Here is a 24,143-nt window from a genome sequence, read left to right on the forward strand (position 1 = left end):
ATAACATTAATTATGTACACACGGTGGTATGTACTATGTAGTACTCGTTTGCATGGATCCATACTTCACGCTACTTATGTAGTAGATATTACGGTAGTATTAACTGAGAGATTTATTTTTGTTACTTTTTTTTTGGTTGAAGATAGGGAATAAAAACAAAGATATCATTCACTTTCATTGTACAAGGTTCAATTGTACAGTTGTATTTACTGTTTACAGTTTAATCTTTCAACGGTGGAGACTAACCCACTTGGTCATCAAAAGTCACTCGGAAGGCACATACTGATTCGGGTTACTCATTGCTGATCGCTTGCAGGTCAGTCTTAGACTCTCTTAGCATCCTGCGCCATTCAACGGCCGGACATAATGCGACCCTCCACATACTGCAATCATGTATTGACTAACTATATTTTCCCTCCATCTCCTGACTGCATTTTGTTCCTCCAAAAACAACTTTGATATGAAGTACTCGGCAAGTGCCACCAGTTCCAGGGTAGAGCTGGCCAGACCCTTCCATGGCTAACGGGGGGGAGCTACACGCCACCTCCAGAGATTCGCTTTCCGCCGGGTACAATAACTTAGAACCCTGGCCTATAATAAGAACAATAAAAACCTACCTGCTGGCACTCTTCCGTTTGTGACGTAGCCTGTTAGGCCGATCGACTCTGATCGACGAGAAATGCAATTTATTATTAATTTAGCAGGTACATTGGACTTTTTCTGATATCTCACTGCCCTATTCTGCATGTTCGCTTTACCTACTTCTGACTCTAGAAATATATATGCCCTCCAAAAAAAAAAAAAAGAAAAAAAAAGAAAGGGAAGGCAAAGAAGCATGACTCGATACAAATGAGTTCCATACCCTGAAATATTCGCCACGCTCGTAAAGTATCCGAGGAAAACACAAGCACTTCTACTGGTACACAGTCTCATCAAGCGCTTCCTTGACATGCTTTGGAAGGTAATAATTCCGGCACAATCCGGTCCAGTGGATTCCATCCAACCGTACCAGAGCCAGATTCATCAACGAGGAACCACCGCTCTGCCTTCGAAGCGCCTGTCGCCACATGTGCACTAATTGTCTGGCCCTGATGGCTTGATCTTTCGACGGTGCTTGCACGAGTAAGAGTAACATGAAGCTGGAAACCGTCGCAAAACCGATCCGAGACCCTGAGCGCAGATGATCTGTTAGATAATGGTTGCTCATAGAGAAAAGAGGTGATAGAAGACGCATACATGAGAACCAATACCCAGCCAAGTCACTATATGCCATTCTCATCACCAATCGGAGAATCTTCGCTGCGCAGTTCTCGGCCGCTTTGAGAACTGCACTCCCCGCACCATTCTCATTTGACAGGTCTATTGCTGGGGTCGGTTCGATTTCGTCAGGTTCCATGATATGAAAGATGTATTCATCAAGTGCTGTGGTGAAGTTGTTTGAGGCTTCTGTTTCTTCGAATAAGGGCGGCGGAGTAGCTGAACGGACCATAGGTCGCAGAAGAGCGCGGAAGATAAACACTTCCAAGAGCGTGTATGCAAAATGAAGACAGGTTAATTGTGGACCTGTCCCGTCGATAGATGCGAAAAGCCTATCATGCAGTCTGAGTGTTGCCGGTAATTGGACGTACCATTCCCTCAACCTTTGTAGGAGTGGACGAGCAGTTTTGAGAGATTCCGAGAAATTCGATGATAAGCGTTGTGATGACCGCAGAGCGCTATTCAAATGCCTGTTAACAATGATACGGTTTCAATATGATAAAGATGTCACCCACTAGAGGTCGTGCTGCACCTCGTCTGCTATTCGAGACAAACGGGCAAAACATTGGAATTGCTGCGCATGCAGGACATCTTGTGTCAAGAGGCTGTTTGGAGGCGACAACAGGGCGACCTGCGCTTCATCAATTTGGAAATCATTGTTGTCGAGTTCTGTTACATCCCACTCATCATTTCTGATATACGGGGGCCTACCCATCAGGAGACTTCTCCACTTGTCCTCGGCATGAATCGCCCACCATAGTCTTCTTCGTAATCGCCGCTCCCAGGCCGGAAGGCCCATCGGCCCACATTCTAGTTGAAGACCGAGCGATGTAGCAAGTCCGACGAGCAATCCAACAAAAGACCATACAGACGCGCTGTCAGCAACAGCACTTTGACTCTTTTCAGGTGCTTTGTGCAAATAAAGAAGTCCCGCTTGCAGGGCTGCTAAGTGAGGGGTGTGTATCTCTTGTAGGAGGATCTCCCACACTATGCGCCAGAGCTGCTCAGTTGGCGGCGGTTTGTAAGCGTTGAGAACTGAGAGATACTCGTCAAACTTAGTAAATGGTTGTGCCGAAGCGTATATAGCGGCCAGAAGATGGACCGGCATGTTGTTAAGGACATGTTGATCGGGTGTGATGCGAGTAGAGGTGAGACCGAATAGTGTCCTAGAGATGACAGGAAAAGTCGGGAAGACGAATTTGACAAACCTGATATGTCAGTTGATGCTACTGAATCATAGGAGGAGGCCACTAACAAGGCTACCAGCTTTTGGCCGCAGTCTAGGGGAACTAGACTGTTTAACCCATCCCTTAGACTCTGGTTCCTGGGAATCGCTGTTTCTTTCTTTGTGGACGCGTATAGCTCGTCCGTAGTTACTAGGAAGTGAACGGGAATCTTTTCGTCAAGCGGAACCCCTCCCGCATTTCGGAAGTGTACCTGATGGAAAAGAAGAAAACCATGGTCGTCGAACTTGCAATGTCGAAGAAGCCATGGGTCTGATTCGCCTGATGCCCCAATGACTTGATATGAGAACCCGTTCAGCTGATCTAACGTTTGAATCGCCTGAGCTGGAGGCCTCTCTGGAAAGGGATAAGTTGCTGGAGCCGTCGTAACGGGTTCGCCTGACGGAATGTGTCTTGAATCATAACCAGCTGAAGGGTCTAAGGAGAGGATAGGCTCTGATTGGCATCGGACCAAGTCATCTGTGTTGACTGTGTCGTTTGCCTCCTCTACGGGCTGCACAGTCGTCACTTGCCAGGCCGAAGGAGGAGACGCCTGACTCGCATCGGGGAGTGCTGCCGATGGCTGATGAACAACCTGAAGGCCACCGAAGGTACACAAAGTACCGGAAGTTTGACATCTTTGACAACTATTTCCTCTCTCCGCTTGACATCTTAACTTCTTTCGACGACATGGGTCACAAGGCGGATGCCTCTTAGAACGATAGGGCCGAGTATAACTCGGGGTATGAGGGCTATTTGCATTTCTCGGGGAAAGTGACTCCATTCTCTGACTTTTCAATGTTCGGCGGAAGGTAGTAGAGTTAGATGGATGATTCTGTGTCTGCCGAAAAGCATTCCGGAAACGTTCGGCGAAATAATGATCTGATTCGTTCGGGCCTTGGCCCGGACCAATGTTGTGAGAAGGCGCAATCAAGAGTCAGTTCAATGGGTCTTGAGCAACCTTCCAATCAGACCCCCTAGTGTAGTCAATGCAGCCACTAAAGCGATTACAGGAAGTATTCTGCATTTGGCTTTTGAGCAGTAGGGACTGTGACAGACATTGCAGGTTGTATTAGTGCGTGTCTACTGTCTGAACAGCATGAATACCTCCTCAAAAGGAGACCATGTTTCTATCCAAGACCACATTTAAAACCTTGTTAGAACAAGTACGAAACTGTTAACTCTGCATCTGAGAACATCTTCGGCCTTTTGGTGGATCTTCTCCTTAGCCATATATCTATGTGTTCTCGGAGGGCGCAAGAGTGGCCCTCCAGGAGGCCACAAAAAAAAAGAAAAAAAAAAAGAAAAAAAGCAAAATATCAAGTCCTTCTGGTCATCAATTCATACCTGCTTGTCAGAAATAATCACAATGTCCACATCACTGCCAGGAAATCGGGATTTGCCCGCGTCGCAGTATGATCTCTCGACGTACCTGGGACGTGTTCGTCAATGCGCAGACCTATCAGACCCTAGGTAACTTGACATTCATATTCCAATAACGGGACATCAGTTAGCTCACAACGTGATGCTTAAAGAACATTGTTTACATCAAGCGCCGGACTGCAGAATGCGAAAGACCTTCTCACGAAGTACAGATCGGGGCAAATCCAGAGCATGAGCCCAGAATTGTGGCAGGCTAAGAAGATTGTCGATTCAACCTTGCATCCCGATACAGGAGAGCCAGTGCTTCTACCATTCCGCATGTCGTGCTATGTCTTCTCCAATTTGATTGTTACCGCGGGCATGCTTATCCCGGGAATGAAGGTGAATCCGGACCATAAAATATTTCGTTCTAGTTATGTATGATAAGCTAATATAATGTCCCATTACAGTGGAAAGGCACTTTGGCCTGGCAAATTGCCAACCAATCCTTGAATGTGGCCATCAACAGTGCGAACGCGAACAAATCCACTCCTCTTTCCACAGCGGGAATGATCAAATCGTATCTCATGGCGGTATCTGCTTCTTGCTCGGTCGCGCTCGGGCTGAATTCCATTGTTCCAAGACTAAAGTCGGTTTCACCAAGTACGAAAGTGATTCTAGGACGCCTCGTCCCTTTCGCAGCTGTTGCCAGTGCTGGTGCGCTCAACGTGTTTCTCATGCGCGGCGAGGAAATTAGACAAGGAATCGATGTTTACCCATTCACATCAGTGGCACGTGAAGAAGTAGACACTGGAGAGAAGGTCCCGGTGACAAGCTTGGGGAAGAGCCAGAAGGCTGCAACTATCGCGGTGGGCGAGACAGCCATTAGTCGCGTTGTCACTTCTACGCCGGTTATGGTCATCCCACCTCTCCTTCTTCTGCGCTTCCAGAAGACGGAGTTGCTGAAGAGGCGTCCATACCTTGCGATGCCTATCAATATAGGTCAGTTAGCCGTTATAGGAGTATGATCCGTGGTCTATATACTAAGTTCTGTTGTAGGATTGGTTTTCTTGACGTCCGCTTTCGCCCTCCCGTTCGCTTTGGGGGTATTTCCACAGAGGTTAGTGATGAGTTCCGATCGTTTAGAAGAAGGTTTTCATGGAAGAGGAGGTGAAAATGGGCAAGTGGTATTCAATCGTGGCATTTGAGGTTCTTTCATCGATGGGGAGGCGTCAGGGCTATCTATAGCCAGAAATGCGTAGTCATCTGAGGCACATCTAAAACATATTCACATAGTCTATGACTGACTTGCCCTAGAGCTTGATTTATCTGTGATGATCAGTTCCTGAAAGTACGTACATAAATAATAGCCTAGATAGCCAAATTTCGACATACGACCAACATTCGTATCAAATAATCTTGAATGGCAAGCGATATTAGGCTAATAAAAGAAAGGAGAGCCCATACGTGCGTGCTAAGAGGCAGTAGATCCTACCAGATAATCGGATGTCGCACAGACTGTCCACGTATGCATGCCTGAATTTAATGACTTTTACTCAAGGACCGGTCAGGTGGTACTGATTTAGCCGAGTATAATATGTCTACGATTCCTCTTTTCTGAAACTCTACTATATCATTCTTTACACATCCTCGTGCATACCTAAGTACCTTAGGTCAAGATGTCCCAGCCACAACCTGATGCTTCAGTTGATAGAAACCACCAAAACGAAAAGAACAACCTCCCACAACAGCAGACATTGTTCTACCCATGTGTCTATACCACGCAATATCCAAAAGAGGCCCCAATATCTGAAACTTTAATCGATGAGAAGTTAAAGAATTTCGACGCAGATTTCATCAAACTGGGCGACGAGCTCCGCCATGAAAGGAAGATGAAGGTAGTAAAATACTACACTCAACATTCGAGTGATGATAAGAAGAGGTTGAAACTGTTGCTGCGTTTTGCAATCGTCTCGAAGCTACGTAAAATGCAGCGTTTGCCGAAGAGAGAAGCCGGTAGTTCTTTGGAGCGTCGAGACTTTGCAGGATCTTCTATGGGGCTTTCCGGGTCGCATGGTCAGTGTGCCATACATAAATAAGTGTGTAGAATTTACACTAACTGTTGGTATGATATGAAGATGCTGAAAGGCTGGCTATGTTTCAAGACCCCAATTTTGGCTCTCGTGTGGATGCCTAAGTATTAGCATGGTGATAATCAACTTGACCCTAGATAGAACACCCAGGAAAGCGCCAGGCAGCGTAATAACTGAGATGTACAAGAGAGCTGACGGAGCCACTTTTTGTTTTTTTTTTACTTTTTTTACTAAAGTTGCACCGAATCTTCGAGGCACTAATTCTCGATCCTTGTACCTTTTTATACTAGTATTATATGTTGACTGATATTATTACCAGGTAGAAACAAATATCATGTCAGGTCAGTTAGATAAGATTTAGTGTACTGCGTGTCATAAAATGACTAGGGTATAAAAGTCTATCTTTATATTTCCGATATAAATAACAGTCCCCACTATATTCTAGAAGCAGGTATATCATATTTTTATTTATTCATTGTTCTCCTGGCTCTATCCTAGAGTAGCAATATCTAAGCAAAGAATTACCCCAGTCACAAGGTCTGGATTTCGGGACCGTTTGATTGCTTTAGAAGCAGATGGACTGATTGTCACTCACACAAAAATAAACAACAAAGATCTACCCAGCAATAGCCTACTCTACACCTTTGTGGAGTTTTTGTGGAGTGCTATATAATTATCTTCCGTGCTAGGCTAAGAATAGAACCCTTGTACAAATTTAGAACATATCTCAAATCTCAACGTGCCATCGGTCTATGCACACCTGTGTCATCTAGAAAGCTGTTGCACTGAAGAAAAGTAGCTAGGAACATAGGACATGCTCCTGGAAACAGTACTGGTAGCTTTAGCTTTCTGAAGAGCCTCGAAATAGTTCCTGGGAGGAAGACCCATCGTGCCCGGAGACATTAACATGGGCCCTGGGGCTAGAGATATATGATTCAGGGAATCCGTCTCGCTTTGCGGGAAGCATCCAGGAAATTGCTGCTAGAGAAGAATGTTGCAAGTACTATGATCTCATTTCACCACTTTCTACCGATTGCCATCTGCCGTAAGCTCTAAAACGATGGCTGTGCGGTATTTCTATTATTGGCCAATTTGGATCCTGAACCCGCATGTTGAGCATCGACGGTACATACTAACCGACCCCTACAATGACTTCCCGGGGTCGGTTATGTACTCTGTACATGATGGCGTCCACCGCTGCTGATTGGCAATGTAGGATTCAGCTCGCTACTGCAGTATCCATAGCCCGGCCATCCACCTGAACATCCGCACAGCCAATCGTTGCGATTCCCCACAACTACGCTGTCTGTTGTTATAGTCGATCTTGGAAGCCCACACGAGTCATGACACACAAATGGAACAGATCCTTTCCTATTTCTACTACGAACGTGAAGCCCCGCATCGGAATTGCTAGCCGCTAACATAATATCGGGAAGGGCCACATTCAGCCCAACTGGTATTACAGTGAAGTCGCGCGAGTCTGACTTCCGTTTCGATGTCATGGAACTCAAAGATGATGATGATGATGATGATGATGATGATGATGATGATGAATATTCTAGAGATAAGATTATTGAATATGCTAGACGCTGGGGCGGCTATAGAGTGACCTGTAACGAGAAGGAATACTCCATGGTACAGATCAAAGCGGCCAAATAAGCCAAAACCTTTTCCTCCGACAATGATGATTCCGAGGACTCTGACTGCTGAAGCACAGAAATATGTACCTAGTCAGTTGAAGCATGTGTATAATCAACTAATATTGTTGACTATGTCAACCCCTGGGATAGCTGCCAGACCACAGGACCCGTGACAAGTTAATAATTTACTCTTCAGAAGTAATTATGAACATCGCAGTGGCCTCATCAGCTTGGCCAATCATGCTCTTAACCTGGTAACTTTCATCAGCAAATTCCTATTATATAATTTACGATCACGATGAACCCTTACCTTCAGGGTTCCGCCATTGAAAGACTGAGCATCATCTTTCTTCTCTCTCTTGTCAACCCAATTATAGTTCTTTTGATTGATGCTAGCGTCACTATCCAAGATAGCGGATTTGGAGGTATTACACAGTACTAATGCTCCACACCACATCTCAACCCTAAGTCACGTGCAGTTCATAATACCTCAGCACCCCCAATTCAAAGGCAAGGAAAACATTTCAGCGTGATTAGGGCCAGTAAGAACTGAGTAATGAAACCCTGGCCATGAATAGGCAGTATAATTGATCCGGTATATATGGTAGGGTTGGTTCAAGATCTAGGTGATTTTCCAAAGGTACCTGGCAAAAGCTTCCGGAATCAGCTTTATATGATTGATGGTCTTTTTTGGTTTTCTTCCTGCCTGGCTTTCAAGGATTAAGTAGACTTCGGCAGAACCTTCAAGGGACTCTACCGAAGTCTAGAATTACGGAGTAAGTCTCGACGCACTACCATCTAGGCTGCCACCACCATCGACGTCAATAAGTCGTTATAGATTAAGTTGGCAATGCTTCCTATCCTTTGCACCCTCCTAGTAATTGATAATTGACCCGGGGGTTATTCTATTTACTACGCCGAAATTGCGAAGAATGCAATAAGCATGATCTGTAATGCGTGGACCTGGCAGATCGCCGTTCAGGGCTATCGGCTCAATTCAACCAATAGACGTTCGAGATGCCCGAGCTTTCCATCAGAAGCATCCTTTCTCACTCCACCCAATACTAGCCTTAATCGGCCACTAAACCAGATGGAGTCTTTTCCTCTTTATGTCTCTCCTGCACTGTCCGAGTTTGCTCAGAAAGCTGTTTCAGCGGTCGGTCTTCTTCAGGATGGGGCTCCAATACCGAGTCCACTTGTCGGTCCCGCAGAGAAGGCACAAGACATTTATAAATATATGTACGGAACCACCCATCGCTCTAATGTATCCTCCGGCATATTTGCTCTCTCAAGTATCCGCTACTCGTTGCCGTTCCCTTTGACTTGGATATGTCAGGCAAAGAAGATCGAAGCTTGGCTCCTTCAAGGACGTCCGAAAGCCCCGAGCTAGCAGGTAATGGAAGCTATCCCGAAGGAGGGCTCAGGGCATGGCTGGTAGTCTTCGGAGCGTGGTGTGCTATGATCCCATCCATGGGCCTGTTGAACTGCCTAGGGATCCTACACGCCTGGACGAGCACTCATCAGCTTCAGGGATACTCCGAATCAAGCATTGGTTGGATATATGGTGCTTATGGATTCTTCCTTTATGTTGCTGGAGCCCAAGCTGGTGAGTGAGATTGTTTCAATTATACGAAAGGTTACTGAGCCATGTGCAACAGGGCCAATCTTCGATGCATATGGACCAGCCTATGTCATTATTCCTGGGTCGATTGGAATTGTAGCTGCACTGATATGCTTCAGCTTTAGTGAAGGTATGTGTGACTGTATCAATTCCTTGCTGGCACTCCTATTCTATGGACCTCGTCATATACCACAATTCTAACGCAATGCAGAGTATTATCAGATTTTCTTATCTTTTAGCGTCCTCGGTGGACTCTCAGCCTGCACATTATTTACACCGGCAGTCTCATGCGTCGGACACTGGTTCAACATCCGCCGCGGCTTTGCAACAGGCATCGCCTGCACAGCCGGCGGACTGGGCGGAGCGATATTCCCCCTCATAATACTATTCGCAGCTCCCAAAATCGGATTCCCATGGGCGATCCGCATCATCGCACTCGTATGCGCCGTTCTCTGCACACTAGCCTGTCTCCTCATGAAAACGCGACTCCCACGCAACAAAAGAGCAGGTGCCTCCATTGATTTCAAAGCCCTCAAAGACATCAAATATGCCACCACAACCGCAGCCATTTTCCTAGTAGAATTCGCCGTGTTCATCCCAATCACCTACATCGCCTCATACGCAGTCCACGTCGGAATCAACGACACTCTCTCCTACGCACTGATCGTCTTCCTCAACCTCGGCGCCGTCCCAGGACGCTTCCTCCCCGGTCTCATCGCCGACCAGCTAGGCCGCTTCAACGTAATGGTCCTCACATCGCTCATATGCGCAGTATTAACCCTAGCTCTCTGGCTGAAGGCAGGAGACAACATAGCCGCCATTATATGCTACGCAGTGCTGTTTGGCTTTTGGAGCGGAGCAGCGATCAGTCTAACACCCGTGTGTATTTCACAGGTCTGCGCGACAGAAGACTACGGGAAGAGAAACGGAACGACGTTCACGATCGTTAGTATTGGCACTCTCACTGGGATTCCGATTGCGGGCACCATTCAACAGCACAATGGAGGGGATTATTGGGGCCTTATTGTGTTTGGGGGTGTGCTTTATTTGGCGGCTACTGTTGTTTTTGGTGTTGCGAGGGGGGTTTGTGCGGGGTGGGCTTTGAAGACTCGATTTTAGAGGAGTGGATATAGATTAGAATTCCATGAAGTGGTTAACGCATGCTACAATGATGGAGAAATAGTTTTCTCGCGGATTTATCGCAGAATGTGTCGAGTACTTCTATAGGTAGTAGTTGTACACTCCTCAGTCTGGCCAACCCACTCAGATCCAGACACTTTGAAATAATGGCTAGATACTTAAGTGAAGTCATACATTAGAATTACGTCCTCCACCGAAGCCATCCAAGACTGGTCCCAATATAAAACGCAAGATTTCCACATTGATTGCTATGAGACCTCCAAAAGAGCCACAAAGACAGGAATGAACCGCAACACTTCCCAAACCAGACACCAAGCCCAGATATGGAGGGGGAAAAAAAAAAAAAAAAAAAGGACCAATGTCCCAACAAACGGTCTCTTATTTCACCCAATCCTCCAGAAATGATGATCTCGGCGTTAATTCCCCATTCTAGTTATGATAATATGATAATTTTTGTCAATAGTAGCCTGACTATCTTGGTTAACTTGGATTTCGGCGAACATCAGATCTATACACGCGCGTGGACCAATGAGAAGCTGGTTTCCCCGAATGGTTGGGGTTTCTCCACTCAGCTGATGTGTACCTGCCCGAGATCCATAGTACAGTATGTATGTATACCTATTTTGTTTTTCTTGATTAATGAGTAAACAGCAAGAATAGTATGAGTTGTACATACATATATATCAACGTCATCGTCGTTTGTCAAGCTCGAGGGGACTCGATGTTCCGTGACAATATATATCCTCTCAGGGCCATTTTCTCCCTTTCCTTAGCCTGCCTCAGCTTCCACAACCCAAGCTCTACGACCCCCACCTACCACTTGAATATATATTATAATGAACGAGAAACTAAGCCCAAAGAATCTTAAAACAAAGATCCAAGCATTCCTCCATAGACCAGACCGCACAAGTGCAACGAGAGTCTCTGACACCGATTCGGAGATCACATTGACAACCAAGTATGGATTATGTATTGTACCTTGAGAGACGCCGAGGTATCTATACTGACCTATCTTAGGGATCGAACTGATATTACCAAAGAGTCTCGTGGTGGACCTGTTCTGTATAATGGTATGTTGTTTCGTCGTTCTATGGTTGAGGAGAGCTGACTCAGAGTTTGGGTACAGGAGATCAGTGCTTCGGGACTTGTTGTCGGGGGAGTGGGTATCCAAGATAAATGAATAGAGGTAGTGAACGAGTATATGTATGTACAGTAGTAATTAGGAACTTGAGGGACGGGGGGTTATTATTGACTTGACCGCACATAGATAGTCCAACGTGGCGACTGCTTGTTGGCTCTCCTTGGGGTTTGTAATTAGACTGCCATTACTGTTTTTGAGCGGGTTCGAAAGTCATGAAAAGCCTCGAGAACAGTAGTATCCAGGTCGAATAATAGTTGCTGAAAGGCTGAAAGCGGTTTCAGAAAGCATTGTCGAGTGCTTTGAGCAACTGGTTCTTGACCTTTAGCCATCAACTCTTCCGAGCTGATTTACTTCGTGGGGTAGTGACCCTTATCATCTTGCAGAAAAATTATATACCATATGGGTTGGGTCTACCCGTCAAGATAAGTCTAGCATACTAGAGTGGATGCTCACCTGAGTAGTGGTGACGATAAAAGTCACACTGACACGGAGGGTCAGACGGATATAAGGTTTTTGCATGCCATAGTGCGTGAGTGAAGACAGGGTAGAATTTGAAACACGGCACTGTGAAGTATATGGATATATAGATCGACAGGAACGAATGTCAAAGACCTTCTTCACCGGGACGGTATGTCTCGCTCTTCAACGTCCGTCCTGCTCTCTTACAGCCAGGCAAGAGCACATAACCCAGCTCTTCTTCTCTGCAGCGCCCCCGTTGTAGGTTTGCAGTCCAGCTACTTTAGCTAAAAATGAATCCCTCATTCAGCCAGCCTGGGAAAGTGCTCTGGCGCAGCACTAGTTCATTGACTGGTTCGAGCTATATGATAGATAGGTCGGATGCTGGCCCATTATCCCCAACATGCTTAGCAGCGTTGGCTTCAGCCAGCCTTCGACTACACCTAATTCTGAAGACAGATATGCCGGAATTACCAAAGCACTGACAACTCGCAACTTGAATTTTGCCCGCTCTACTACGATTAATGGGTCTAATTAAGATCATATTTGTTACTCATCGGCGTCCTGTTAAAATCAACACAAGAGGCACTACTAACTCAACCTTCTTGGAGGTCGCACCTCTTAGGCTAGGTCATACTAGGTTTTAAGAGACATTGTACCTGCCCAAGTAGTACTCAGAGTACCCCTAGCGCCTATCCTGTCTTCTTCTCCAGGGTTGTCATAATTCTCCGTTTCCGTTCCCAGCCAACCATTCCGTGTCAATGCGTCGGTAGGGAAGTCCCCAGAGTTCAGTGTTTCCTGCATACTCGGATCACATCCCACCTAGACATCTTTCAAAACGAGCCCATTTATTTATTCCTCTTTTCTTTTGCCAGCTGGACTGTAGCCATGAATGTCTTGACACCGCACGGGGGAGCTACTCAAGCGGGGAATGCAGGCCTATATTGTGGGAGAATACTACCTCCTCCTCAGTGTGGCTTGTCTTAGCGCTTTACAATAGAGAGAAATGAAACGATTGGAATACTGCAGTCGACACATGTCAGCAGATTAGACTTAGCGCAATATTTGGTTATACTTGCTAGCGCGGAGATTCCCGACGCTATAGTTCTCCATAACCAATCGGCCCGGGCACGGGGTCCTGGTCTATAAGAAACAAGTTCAATCAACGTGCATGAACGAGTGATGATTTCTGCAGGTGGCTAAGAGTCGACTAAGATGTCCGTGTACACTTCGCCCTTTATCACCGGGGAATTGTGGTTGCCCCGCATATCCGAGCTTCCGGAACTTTCTTCATCCTTTGACTTTGGATATTGTCATGAACTATGGGGTTGATGCATATAATCCTGTTATTATTAGTTTCTCTAGCCTCATGCAGCAGGGAGAGAAAACCCTCTCTTCTTCCAAGTCAATGCCGCGTTATATTGGTGCAACAAAATAGTTGCTTATTTGGTTTCCTTGCACAAGGTCACGAAGCTGTTGAGCGAGCCTTATTGTGTGCTATACAAATTATAAGCCGTATGCTAGAAATAATATTCTAGGCATTACAAGGAGAAGAGTCTAGAACATAATAAAAAGTATTGAGGGGTATTATTGACAGAAACGCATAGGGTCTCGGATATTATAACCAACTTTTTGTTGTATACCCACCCATGTAACCCAACGCATATACAGCACAGTATTACGCCTCTCAGCGCATCCTATGCCACATTATGACACTGCTGCATGCACAGGGAGCTGAGACCTAAGCCAATGACTATAAAGGGTAAAGTGTGATCAGGCTAGCATTAACTTTAACAGAAGTCCATTCTAGGAGAACGGAGAAGTAGTGGGTTGATTTCCTTGTTACTCTATAATACTACGATGTTGATTCTGTGTACAGGATCCTGAGCTGCGTTTAGAGCACGTAGTGTTTGCTATCAGAATGAAAGGTGATAGCATGTCAATTTAGTAAACCTGCTTTGTTGATATTCAGTGTTGAGATCATGGTGGGACTATAGAAAGCCATCCTGAACAGTTCATCGGCATGACCGATAAGAGGCTGATACCCTGAGCCTAAAATCTCGTATCCTCAGCCAGCCACTCTATAGTGGCTTATTATGGATTCCAATAACAGCATGCATGATATGGAAGTGTGCGGTCGCGACCATCGGTATCGAACTTCGCAAAGACTTATAAATAGCTTGACAAGTATTCATTTCTCAGACCATCAAACACAATCACCTTCTCCTTTCTCTTTGCTCAGAACACCAAACCCATAATTATCTTGCTTATCCTTCTGGCTTTCCCCTATCATACAACATGAGAAACTTCAAGAACTTCCTTCTGCTAGCAGCTATCTCAGGAGCCTACGCTAGGAACTGCTGGTCAGGCCTGGTGTACTGCGGCTGGGATCTCCTTAAAATAGGTATGAACGGCAAAAGCCCCATCATAGCATATACGGGCCAATGTGTTGCTGACTCAACGCCAGGAAATTATGAGGAAGATATCGAAGATGCACTGGAACTTGCCGGACAACCTATAAATGCACACACCAAAAGGGATTCGCTCTTTTTCTGCGGTGGGCCTGATGACCTGTCGTACCAGGGTACTTGCCACCGCGGCGAATGCCAGTGGAATAACAATAACGATTACTGCAATGGCGATTACGATATTGCACCATCTTTGGGATTCTCAACTGGTATGTAGAAAAGCAAACACAAAAGGAAAGCTTGATATACCGGTGCTTTTAACTGAGCTGACTTGGTAAAGGCGAAGCCTCACTTCTGCGGTCGCAGGGCCATTGAAATGGACGAGACCTGTTCCAGGTGGAGAGTATTGTTGGTCATATTTTGCTGGGATCACGGTTAGGATGACGGCTTGAAGTGCAACTTGGATGATGTAGAGACCCAATAGCAGAAATGAGAATTATCGCGTATTCATACTCCTTAAAATGCTTCTGATATCCTGCCCCTAGCTCAACACATCTATACTCAAAGTCAAGATATATCAATGAGCAATCGGGAGGGATTTTTTTTATTAGGGGTTTGCTGGGTTAGTTGGCTTAAGTTCTTGGTTTATGTATGGTATTGGGAGAGCAACTCTTTGGAATGACTGAGGGAATTGGTTCGTGCCTTCCGCTGTCTTCATAACTTCACAGAATATATGTCTGTTATACAATAGATACAGGGTGAGAAAACAAGAAATACAGGAACCCATGTTCCTCAGTACCCTCTATCCATCACTCCACAACCACAAATCAGTTTGTAATCCCTCTCGTTCAGCATCCAGAACCAAGTTATTCGCATTCAACTGATCCGTAACAGAAAGCATCTGCTCCAATGACAACCCACAATCTCTCCAATCGAAGTGCATCTCATCGTCCTGAACAACATCACCAGCCTCTGGCACCGACAGAGCCGGACTGATAGCCGCGTTCAGAACAGCCACAGAATCATTCACCTGCTCCGACGGTCGTCCCTCGCCCACGTGCTTTGCACTACTCCCAGGTGTTAGGGGTTGCAGTTGAGGCTGGAGCAACGGCTGGACTAGTTCCTCTAACTGCACGATTTCGGATTTCCGGAGCTGTGCGACGCGATTTCCCCGGGCGATCATGTCGTCTAGTAGACTGAATCCCATGTCTCGGTAGCTGGGGTCTGGGATGATGTCCGGGAGGATGGCTGCGATCAGAGATAGGATGAAGAAGGATGAGAAGAGGCTTTCGAGATCGAAGGGGAGAAATGTTTCTGGTTGGTGCTGTTAGTATTGTCGTTTGTGGGTTAGTGGAAAAGACGAACCGAGGAGGTTTTGGTCACGCAGCGCAGTTAGGATTCTCAAGGATTTTAACGCGGAGTCGGTAGATGCGTGCAGAAGGGTCTGGACTGGTGATGATAATGTTCGGAATACGTCGCCCTGCTCGAAGCAGCTGAGTCGCTCCCAGAGGAGGGCTAAGACTAGTGGTCGGGTAGTGACGATGATACACTTAATCCTGGTTAGGAGAACTGCCTGTGCAATTTACATAGAAGCACATACCTGATGACAAGATAATGTCAGTCGTGTAGTGACGCCAGATAGTGACTCTACAGAATTTGAAAACCGATGCGCGAAGACATCCTCCAGCTCGCGCGAAAGGTCCGTCATTTCCTGCAGGACTGATCGAACCTTCCGGAGGAAGATGCCACCTAGCTTTCCGTCTGGGCTATATACAGCTGAAAGGTGCCTAGTCAGATCAGGGTACATTTGAAGGGAGGGTCCTCCTTACTGTCCAACACACGGGTGATAACCTGTGTAATCTTCACATGAAGACTCAATGCGGCCTCTTTTTGGTCACACGATTTCGGATCCGAGAGGGGAGTAGTTATCTCATCATCCTTGACCGCGTTGGGTGATCCGATCAACGATGAAAACTTCCTGTCCAGTATATACACTGTCCACCATATATTTTGACACCGATCCACTAGTTTTTGGCCTAGTTGTTCAACTGGCGGAGCGCGGTGGTGACCTTCGACCAATGCCATGCGCATGGCATGGCCGATCTACACTGTTTAGCTGCTTGGACAATAAGAAGAAAAGAAACATGGAAGAAAAAGAGCTCAACTTACATAGCAATATGCGGTGTCTCTCATGTCGATCGAGTGGAAATAAAGTCCGATGAGAGTAAGAACCTCGATAGCCAAAACAGGATCTTGCCATAAGCCTGTAATATCAGGAAGAAAGGACATGGCCCGTAAGAAATATTTCGTCCAGCTAGCAGCATTGGAAACCTTTCGTACCGGCGCTAAGAGAGCCTCTCCGAACGCCAATACGATCAAGAACTGGACGTACCAGAGACGGCTCTGTTGTACCTTCACTTCGGCATTATCATAAAACTCGTACAGATGGTGAAGAAACTCGTCTTCGTCAAACAACAAGTACAAATGACTAAAATGGAACTGAACCGTGTTCAGTATATACAGGGCATGCTCCAGGGATGGCAGCCCACTGATGTCAGGAAGCTCCTCGGAGCTGGCTTGCCTCCACTGAAGTTGGTAAGCGTCGCCGTCCACAGCGAGGGGCAGTGGCGTTGAGTTTTGTGGACTCAGACGCGCTTGGATGGTGTTAAGAATTCGACGACTGAAGGACCAGGTAGACGTAGGTCCGAGGAATACTAGACTGGTCAGCTTTCTGAGGGGGTCTTGACAGCAGCAAGTGACATACACCACGTTCTCTGCCTACGGCCAGTATGCTTGACATAGCCAGGTGATACCAAGGCCAAGGGGTTGGAAGCGAATCGTTCATCATATCGGATGACCCCAGATTGTTCCGGGGTAGGCTCTTGCGGCGTCTCGGATGTTGGTACTGGTGCGAATTAGCATATATCCGGTGGTATGGTTGCAATCCGCGTTACCATAAGTGCTTCCGCCCACACTACTGCTCTCCAAAGTGCGAGTCCGTTTTGGTGGTGGCGTGCACTCGATCTCCTCCACCCTTCGTTTTAGGGATAGAAATAATCTGAAACATTGTCAATATAGCGCAAAGACAATAAGAGTTGTGAGATGTATGTACTCCTCTGAGACAACAATTTTCCGATCATCTTCAAACACACAATCCAGCCGACGCTGTCGACATTTATCGCAAGGATGTGTGCCGGAGCATTTGACTTTGCGAGATCGGCATCGCTTGCACCTGGGGAGAGTCAGATTCGAATTACTGATAGGCACCGCGGATTGGCAACTTACGCGTTGGAGGTCCGCTTAGGACGCTCAGGGTGATCCATATTGATCCCCAATGACTCTTGGCGTTAGCCTAAGTTATTGTAGCCAGGAAAAAGGCATTGATATCTCTTTTCCAGTCGGTCCATTCGTTGTTGTTGATGGTATCCACGTGGTGAGTCAGCAACCCCGCAGTTTAATAACCAAAACGAGAATTAGGGCATTTGCCGAGCGGGATAAACCGATAAGATTAGATATGTTTGTATAGGGTATACAAGATAAGCTTCCAATGCTATCAGTAAAAGGACATACTTATTGCATGGTACTGGGTGATGCATTCTCAAACAGGGACTCCTACGAATAACCATTTCTTCGCTATGGCTATTCATTCATACGAGACAGCTGAACCTCCTTCTATGCTTATACTAGGATGCGGATGCAAGGGTCGAGCATGGGTCTCGAACTGGTTGAGGGCTCCATCAACATCCTGGAATTGGTGGTGAGTACCCTATACCGCAACGAACTTCGGCTGTCTAAGGCCGAGGAGCCAATGATATGAGGAAATTTGAGGAGATCGGCATTTTGGCCCCAAAATCCGCGTGCTAGGGCGACGGACCACCACATACCATCAAGGGCAACATGTGGATAAACTATACTATACTGCTAAGGACATATCAAGGATCCACGCGGCTGATATTAAAAATAGGCCAGAAATTCTGGGTTACTCTGAACGTTAAAACCTCCTGGAAAAAAGTGAGGAACATATTTATTTGCCTCCCACACCTCCACCAAACATGAGGTTCCGCCATAAACCGACTGTGAAAGTTGATCACTATCCGCTAGATCAGTATCCATCCATTTCTGAAACCCCTATTGCGGGCCATGAACCAGATGGTATTCCCAGAAACCAAGAGCAAGTGTGCCAATGGGGCATTGGCTGGAAAACCACCTTTATCCTCAGCGGCAGCTACATCATGGGTATGCACATGTGATGTGAATTTATGTGGATATTTATATTGACATATCTGGGAAGCACTTGCTCTAGCAATCACTCACCTGGTAGTATTTTTACGCAGTACTTCTGGCACTTGGTTCGCATCACCCCGATGCAACTCCAAACCTTGGAACTTCTCTACACCATGCGGGGCAATCCAACCTCGTTCTTCTCCATGACGGCCCTTCAAAAAGGATGGATGCTAGTTGCCATCACGGTCATTTTCTGGGCTATACCTATCGCAATGAGCTTCCCATCTAGTGCAATGACCGTCAAAAATGCAATATACACCCATATTATACCACAGATAGTGCCTAGTATGGTCCCTCAAGAGGTAAGTATGAGCTAGGTCCTGGGACATTTTCGGGGTATTATTTTCAATTTGCCCTTCACCATAGACCTGGGGTGGCAATACGACGGAATTGTTAGATAAGGGTTTGGCGATGTACGTGACACCTAGCGACGCGGACGCGAATGCTTTGGACAATGTTCAGGTTGTCTCCATCGACCCCTTGTATTTTGTGACACTGCACACCAATGTTAAGCCTGTTGTTCAGCAGCTAGCCACGGAAAGTATGGTGAATGGCGCCCCACGGACAATGGACTCTCCTTGTGGTATGAACTGCTCTTATGAGATCTCCTTCGACGGCCCTTATTTCAATTGCAATCACACTCTTACAGAACACATCACACCGGGTGATTACAATACTTCCAGTGCGCACATCCAATTTTATGAGAGCAACTGGACTACGGCTCAGAATAAGCCAGACGGTGGGATTATCGGGGACTATCGTATCAAGAGCCTCGAGGTACACGTCTTCTTCCTGAATGCCTCTTCGGCATACCAATTGAGCTATGCCACACATGCCCTTACGTGCCGCCCAAGTCGGGCGAAATACCACGTGGTGCAGCAGTTTCGCAACGGTCAACAGTCTTCGACTGTCACAACACGCGATGCCCAAGACCTGGTCTTGATGGATGAGATGCTGTACTTTTCCAAGGACAATATGACTGCCGGGGTCATTGACCAGATTCGAGACCGTAACATAATGACGCTGATTGTGGCAATGGCCAATGTCCTCACTGGCACAGTGACAGGGGTTACGGTTGGTGTCGATAACGGATCCATCCCGCAACAAGCATACGTCTCAGGAATCAGTGAGTGCTCGCCTTAGAGATTTCGATCAGTTAATAGAATGACTGTAAGGACAGCCGTGACAGAGTCTGCGTCGGTCATGTCCACGCGACTGTACAGGCCTTATAGCAACTCCTGAAAAGGTGCTATAGTAGAGGATTGGGACAGTCTGTTCGATATAACTGAAGACAATCTCAATTCGATGTTAGCAAACATCACTATGAGTGTTATTAACCAATTCCAGCTTAACACAGCTACTACCAATGTAACACGGCATGATCTACGCACGCAGTTTGCCTTCTCCCGGCCGTTGAATCTTTTGCTCTCTTACTTTCTCTCCCTGGGTGTTGCGCTTCCTCTAGCTGCTGTAGGGTACTGGTCACTCCGACAGAATGGCGTTCCAGCGACGGATAATGGCATTCTGCAAGTAACTATGACTACTCGGGGGAGCCCAAAGTTAGATCAGCTGACGAAGGGTGGGTGCTTAGGGGGGAACCACAACGAATCGGCGCAGCTTAAACAACTCGAAGTTCAGTTTGGAGAGGTATCTCGAGCAAACAGTTCTCGAGAAGAGCAGAATAGCCTTGGGGCTTCCACGTCAGAGCTCAGGATGGCTGGATTTGCGCCTAGAGATGAGGTTACTCCTCTTCTCCGTGGGGAAAGATATGGAGTCACATATAATGATAAGGTCGCCGGTAGTAAGGTGCGCGATGGGTCCCTGCTCACTGACGATGGTGTACATAATTAGCCATGCTATACACCTTTTCGAGTTTTGGCCAATATCCTCTGCGACGAAACTAGAATATGTTAATAGATCAAATTTGAACTCTGCAGGCCAATACTTAATGTACTAAAGTTGACTCTTCACTTTCACATAACCGTCCTTATTCCCAATGGAATGCGACTATCTAGAACCTCAACATTTCAATTAGTATCATGAATATAGTGCTAAGCCGAGTAGTTCTACTTGTGTGAAGGGTAGAGTGGTCTCCCTTTCAGCCAAAGCTCGAATGTTCCGAGCCGGTTGTAATATTGTCCTAAATACCACTGTAAGCAAACCCTTGTGTTATACGGAGTAAAAGAGATCATATTCAATTAGAAACCTGGTTATAACCTTAATAATATCGGCTTATAAATCGTAAGCAGGGCAGATAACAAGAGTCTCCAACCATTCTCGGCGGCCCTTCCAAAGCATGGAACACAACGTCGCCGAGCTCAACCGGCACCTTTAGCCTATCAGTGGTTGATGGTGGGTATCCTTACCAAATAAATAGATCATTGGCCAAGAGGCTGTGCATTTGTCCAAGCGCTGCAAACGGTTACATATCGGCTAAACCGTGTTAGGCAAGAGATACGCCGAGTCGGGTATGCACCAATCAGCCACCAGTTAATGTAGATGTCAATACCCAAAGGGGCTTAAAGCCAAATTTACCGCCGTTTATCCATCCCCTTTGGAGCAGGCTTGGCTCTGGGGGATTATCAGACCCACGAGGGGATGTCTGGGGTGATTGCTATATAAACCGGACTTGGCCCAGAATCTCAGGTCACATCAATTGTCAGATTTTTTTTCATTTTCATATTCTCTCTCAGTGGAAGAACAATGGCGTCACTCCCTCATCCGTTTGACCCCATTACCCCCGGGGAGATCCAGTTGGCCACTAAGATCGTTCAGGCCGCTTTTCCCGGGGTTTCTCTTCGATACAAGAAGATTGATATTCAGGAGCCAATTAAGAAAGAAGTGGTGCCTTTCATCGAAGCAGAGAGACTAGGAAAACCATTGCCTCGCCGGCCGACCCGGTTGCTGCAGGTTCTCTTCCATCGATTGGACAATGGCGCATTCTACAAGGCATTGCTGGATGCGGGGAAAAAGTCCGTCATCTCGGCCAAGGAACTGCCCAAAGATATTCAGGTATTTTATTACTACACTATGGCGATGTTGAACTATGAAGCTAACATGTCCAGGCCAGTGTTGACGTGGATGAGATGATCGAGATGGAGCAGCTGTGCCTGAACCATCCCGCGGTCCAGGCCGAAGTGGCCAAGATGCAATTACCCGAGGGGGTTACTGTGTGCAACGACCCCTGGATCTATGGCACAGATGACCCTAAGGAGACTCGCCGTCTGTTCCAATGCTACATGTATATCGTCGCCACCGACCACCCGCAGAACAACCAATACTCCACACCCTGCAAATTCTCGCCGGTATTTGACGGACTCACCAAACAGCTTGTACGCATGGACTACCTTCCCAGTGGGACCGATGTTCAAGCCACGGAGACCCAGCCGTGGAAGCCCGTGGAGACCATCCAATATGCACATGACCTCCTCCAGGAGCCCTTGCGCACTGACCTGAAGCCGTACATTGTCCAGCAGCCTCACGGGGCATCCTTCGACGTTCAAGGCAATGTGGTTTCTTGGCAGAAATGGAGGTTCCGCGTGGGCTTCAACAGCCGTGAGGGCTTGGTGATCTACAACCTGACCTACGGTGGACGTAATGTGTTCTACCGTCTTTCCGTATCGGAGATGACCGTTCCCTACGGTGACCCTCGGGCACCCTATCACCGCAAGCAGGCGTTTGACGTTGGAGACGTTGGGTTCGGTATTACCGCAAACCAACTGTCCCTGGGATGTGACTGCCTAGGTCACATCAAGTACTTCGACGGCTACCGCTCTGACTCCAAGGGCAACCCGATCCATCTGCCCAACGTTATCTGTCTCCATGAGCAGGATAACGGGCTCCAGCATAAACATACCAACTACCGTACCGGGGCCGCGACGGTCGTCCGCAACCGCCAGCTAGTTGTGCAGATGATCTGCACGGTGGCCAACTATGAGTATATCTTCGCGTTCATCTTCGACCAAGCAGCCAATATCGAGCTAGAAGTGCGCGCCACCGGCATCCTCTCCACTGTCCCATTCGACAACGAGGAGTTCGGCAAGACCGTTCCCTGGGGTACGAACGTGGGCCCCGGCGTGATGGCCCCTTACCACCAACACATGTTCTCCTTCCGGATGGACCCCGCCCTAGATGGGTTCCAAAACACGCTTTACTACGAGGACAGCGTGCCCATGCCCGAAGACGAAAACAACCCGTGGAGCGTGGGATACACCACAGAGCAAACCGTCCTCCGGACAAGTGGAACCGCCAACACCAGCGTCGACCGTCACCGTGTATTCAAGATCCGCAACGACTCTCAAATCAACCCTATCACCTACAAACCAATTGCATATAAACTGCAAACCGCACCTAGTCAGATGCTCCTCGCCAGCCCGAAGTCCTTCGGCGCCAAGCGTGCCGCCTTCGCCACCAAACCCATCTGGGTAACCAAGTATCAAGACGACGAGCTATTCGCCGCAGGCGAATTCACCAACCAAAGCAAGGAAAGCCAAGGTGTTGAGAAATGGGTGCAACGGAACGACCCGGTCGAAAACGAAGACATTGTCCTCTGGCACAGTAAGTCTTCCTCCTCACCCTTTTGTCCAGCGATGGATAACTAACATCAAGTAGCATTCGGCCTGACTCACAACCCCCGCATCGAAGACTTCCCCGTCATGCCGATGGAGCGTATTAGCGTCATGCTGAAGCCTGATGGGTTCTTCACGAAGAACCCGGCGCTGGACGTGCCGCAATCCTCGCAGTTATTTAATAAGTCGACGCTGCACCCGGAACCGGCGGCATGCTGTGGTCCGGCGAAGGGCAAGCTGTAGACATTCGTGTGTATTTGATGCTAGAGATTCTTACAATGAATTGATGACTTATGATCAATCAGTTTGACATAATCAAGTAATCTACAGAGTTAGTGAAAGACCACAAAATCCCACGATTCACATATCTCATGAATACTGCTAGAATACATCCCCCCACCACAATACCTTAGCAGATATCACCATGAACAATACACCTGAATTATTTTGATGAAGATACGGTTGATTCTTGGGAGGGAGATCTATAAGCGGTAGAGAGGATGGTTGAGATTCTTTGATTATCAACCTAAGAATACTTACTGGGTTTGTTGTATGAGGGTTGTATCTATCTATCTATCTATCTATCTGTCTGTCTGTCTATAGATCTATAGAATGAACTATGTGTCTATGTGGTCTATTTATTGAAATAACCATATTATTGATTTGATTTAAATTTGATATAAACAGAAAGGGACAGTTAACCCCGTAAACGCCGTTTATTCTCATACCCCAAACCCCGCCTCGGCCGATATCAGTAATATACCTGTATCAGTATTAAATCAGTATACTATACTACTATAAAGTACAGTAGTATCCAGTATACAGCGACAGCCCCAAACCCATACTCCAAGACTGCTAAAGGTATATGACACATAACCCTTATAACCATGGAACTCAAACATACCCCCATCCAGTACTGTATTTCCATATCCATATCGAAGCTCTCAACT

At 46.9% G+C, this 24,143-nt stretch overlaps 7 protein-coding genes across 7 annotated transcripts; 5 read left to right on the plus strand and 2 right to left on the minus strand.

The window, feature by feature from the left end:
- Positions 1 to 913: 913 nt before the first annotated feature.
- On the minus strand, positions 914 to 2,717 carry BDV27DRAFT_144324 (fungal specific transcription factor domain-containing protein; the record flags this gene model as incomplete). Its single annotated transcript, XM_032070244.1, has 4 exons — positions 914 to 1,170; positions 1,237 to 1,715; positions 1,773 to 2,465; positions 2,695 to 2,717. 4 exons carry the CDS (start codon positions 2,715 to 2,717, stop codon positions 914 to 916), a joined length of 1,452 nt encoding a protein of 483 aa, XP_031928647.1.
- Positions 2,718 to 3,849: 1,132 nt separating this feature from the next.
- Positions 3,850 to 6,039, plus strand: BDV27DRAFT_144325 (sideroflexin family transporter; the record flags this gene model as incomplete). The annotated part of the gene is made up of 5 exons (XM_032070245.1): positions 3,850 to 3,908; positions 4,016 to 4,244; positions 4,313 to 4,844; positions 5,550 to 5,858; positions 5,981 to 6,039. The coding sequence occupies 5 exons, from the start codon at positions 3,850 to 3,852 to the stop codon at positions 6,037 to 6,039; spliced, it is 1,188 nt and encodes a 395-aa protein (XP_031928648.1).
- Positions 6,040 to 8,528: 2,489 nt separating this feature from the next.
- On the plus strand, positions 8,529 to 10,315 carry BDV27DRAFT_171513 (major facilitator superfamily domain-containing protein; the record flags this gene model as incomplete). The annotated part of the gene is made up of 4 exons (XM_032075614.1): positions 8,529 to 8,585; positions 8,869 to 9,181; positions 9,234 to 9,326; positions 9,408 to 10,315. The coding sequence occupies 4 exons, from the start codon at positions 8,529 to 8,531 to the stop codon at positions 10,313 to 10,315; spliced, it is 1,371 nt and encodes a 456-aa protein (XP_031928649.1).
- Positions 10,316 to 14,152: 3,837 nt separating this feature from the next.
- Positions 14,153 to 14,769, plus strand: BDV27DRAFT_102150 (uncharacterized protein). The gene is made up of 3 exons (XM_032064297.1): positions 14,153 to 14,337; positions 14,401 to 14,610; positions 14,682 to 14,769. Exons 1-3 carry the CDS (start codon positions 14,232 to 14,234, stop codon positions 14,714 to 14,716), a joined length of 351 nt encoding a protein of 116 aa, XP_031928650.1. The 5' UTR covers positions 14,153 to 14,231; the 3' UTR covers positions 14,717 to 14,769.
- A 374-nt stretch (positions 14,770 to 15,143) lies between these two features.
- On the minus strand, positions 15,144 to 17,664 carry BDV27DRAFT_144328 (putative C6 transcription factor; the record flags this gene model as incomplete). The annotated part of the gene is made up of 9 exons (XM_032070246.1): positions 15,144 to 15,655; positions 15,707 to 15,890; positions 15,942 to 16,117; positions 16,171 to 16,444; positions 16,511 to 17,055; positions 17,106 to 17,246; positions 17,317 to 17,399; positions 17,454 to 17,573; positions 17,627 to 17,664. The coding sequence occupies 9 exons, from the start codon at positions 17,662 to 17,664 to the stop codon at positions 15,144 to 15,146; spliced, it is 2,073 nt and encodes a 690-aa protein (XP_031928651.1).
- Positions 17,665 to 18,738: 1,074 nt separating this feature from the next.
- On the plus strand, positions 18,739 to 20,476 carry BDV27DRAFT_156760 (uncharacterized protein; the record flags this gene model as incomplete). Its single annotated transcript, XM_032072386.1, has 3 exons — positions 18,739 to 18,927; positions 18,992 to 19,751; positions 19,881 to 20,476. The coding sequence occupies 3 exons, from the start codon at positions 18,739 to 18,741 to the stop codon at positions 20,474 to 20,476; spliced, it is 1,545 nt and encodes a 514-aa protein (XP_031928652.1).
- Positions 20,477 to 21,238: 762 nt separating this feature from the next.
- BDV27DRAFT_126617 (copper amine oxidase) lies at positions 21,239 to 23,760 on the plus strand. Its single transcript, XM_032066583.1, has 4 exons — positions 21,239 to 21,637; positions 21,691 to 23,182; positions 23,237 to 23,524; positions 23,579 to 23,760. The coding sequence occupies exons 1-3, from the start codon at positions 21,329 to 21,331 to the stop codon at positions 23,434 to 23,436; spliced, it is 2,001 nt and encodes a 666-aa protein (XP_031928653.1). The 5' UTR covers positions 21,239 to 21,328; the 3' UTR covers positions 23,437 to 23,524; positions 23,579 to 23,760.
- Positions 23,761 to 24,143: the final 383 nt, after the last annotated feature.

Source organism: Aspergillus caelatus (assembly GCF_009193585.1).
Source record: "Aspergillus caelatus strain CBS 763.97 unplaced genomic scaffold BDV27scaffold_66, whole genome shotgun sequence".
In the NCBI taxonomy this organism is placed as follows: Eukaryota; Fungi; Ascomycota; class Eurotiomycetes; order Eurotiales; family Aspergillaceae; genus Aspergillus; species Aspergillus caelatus.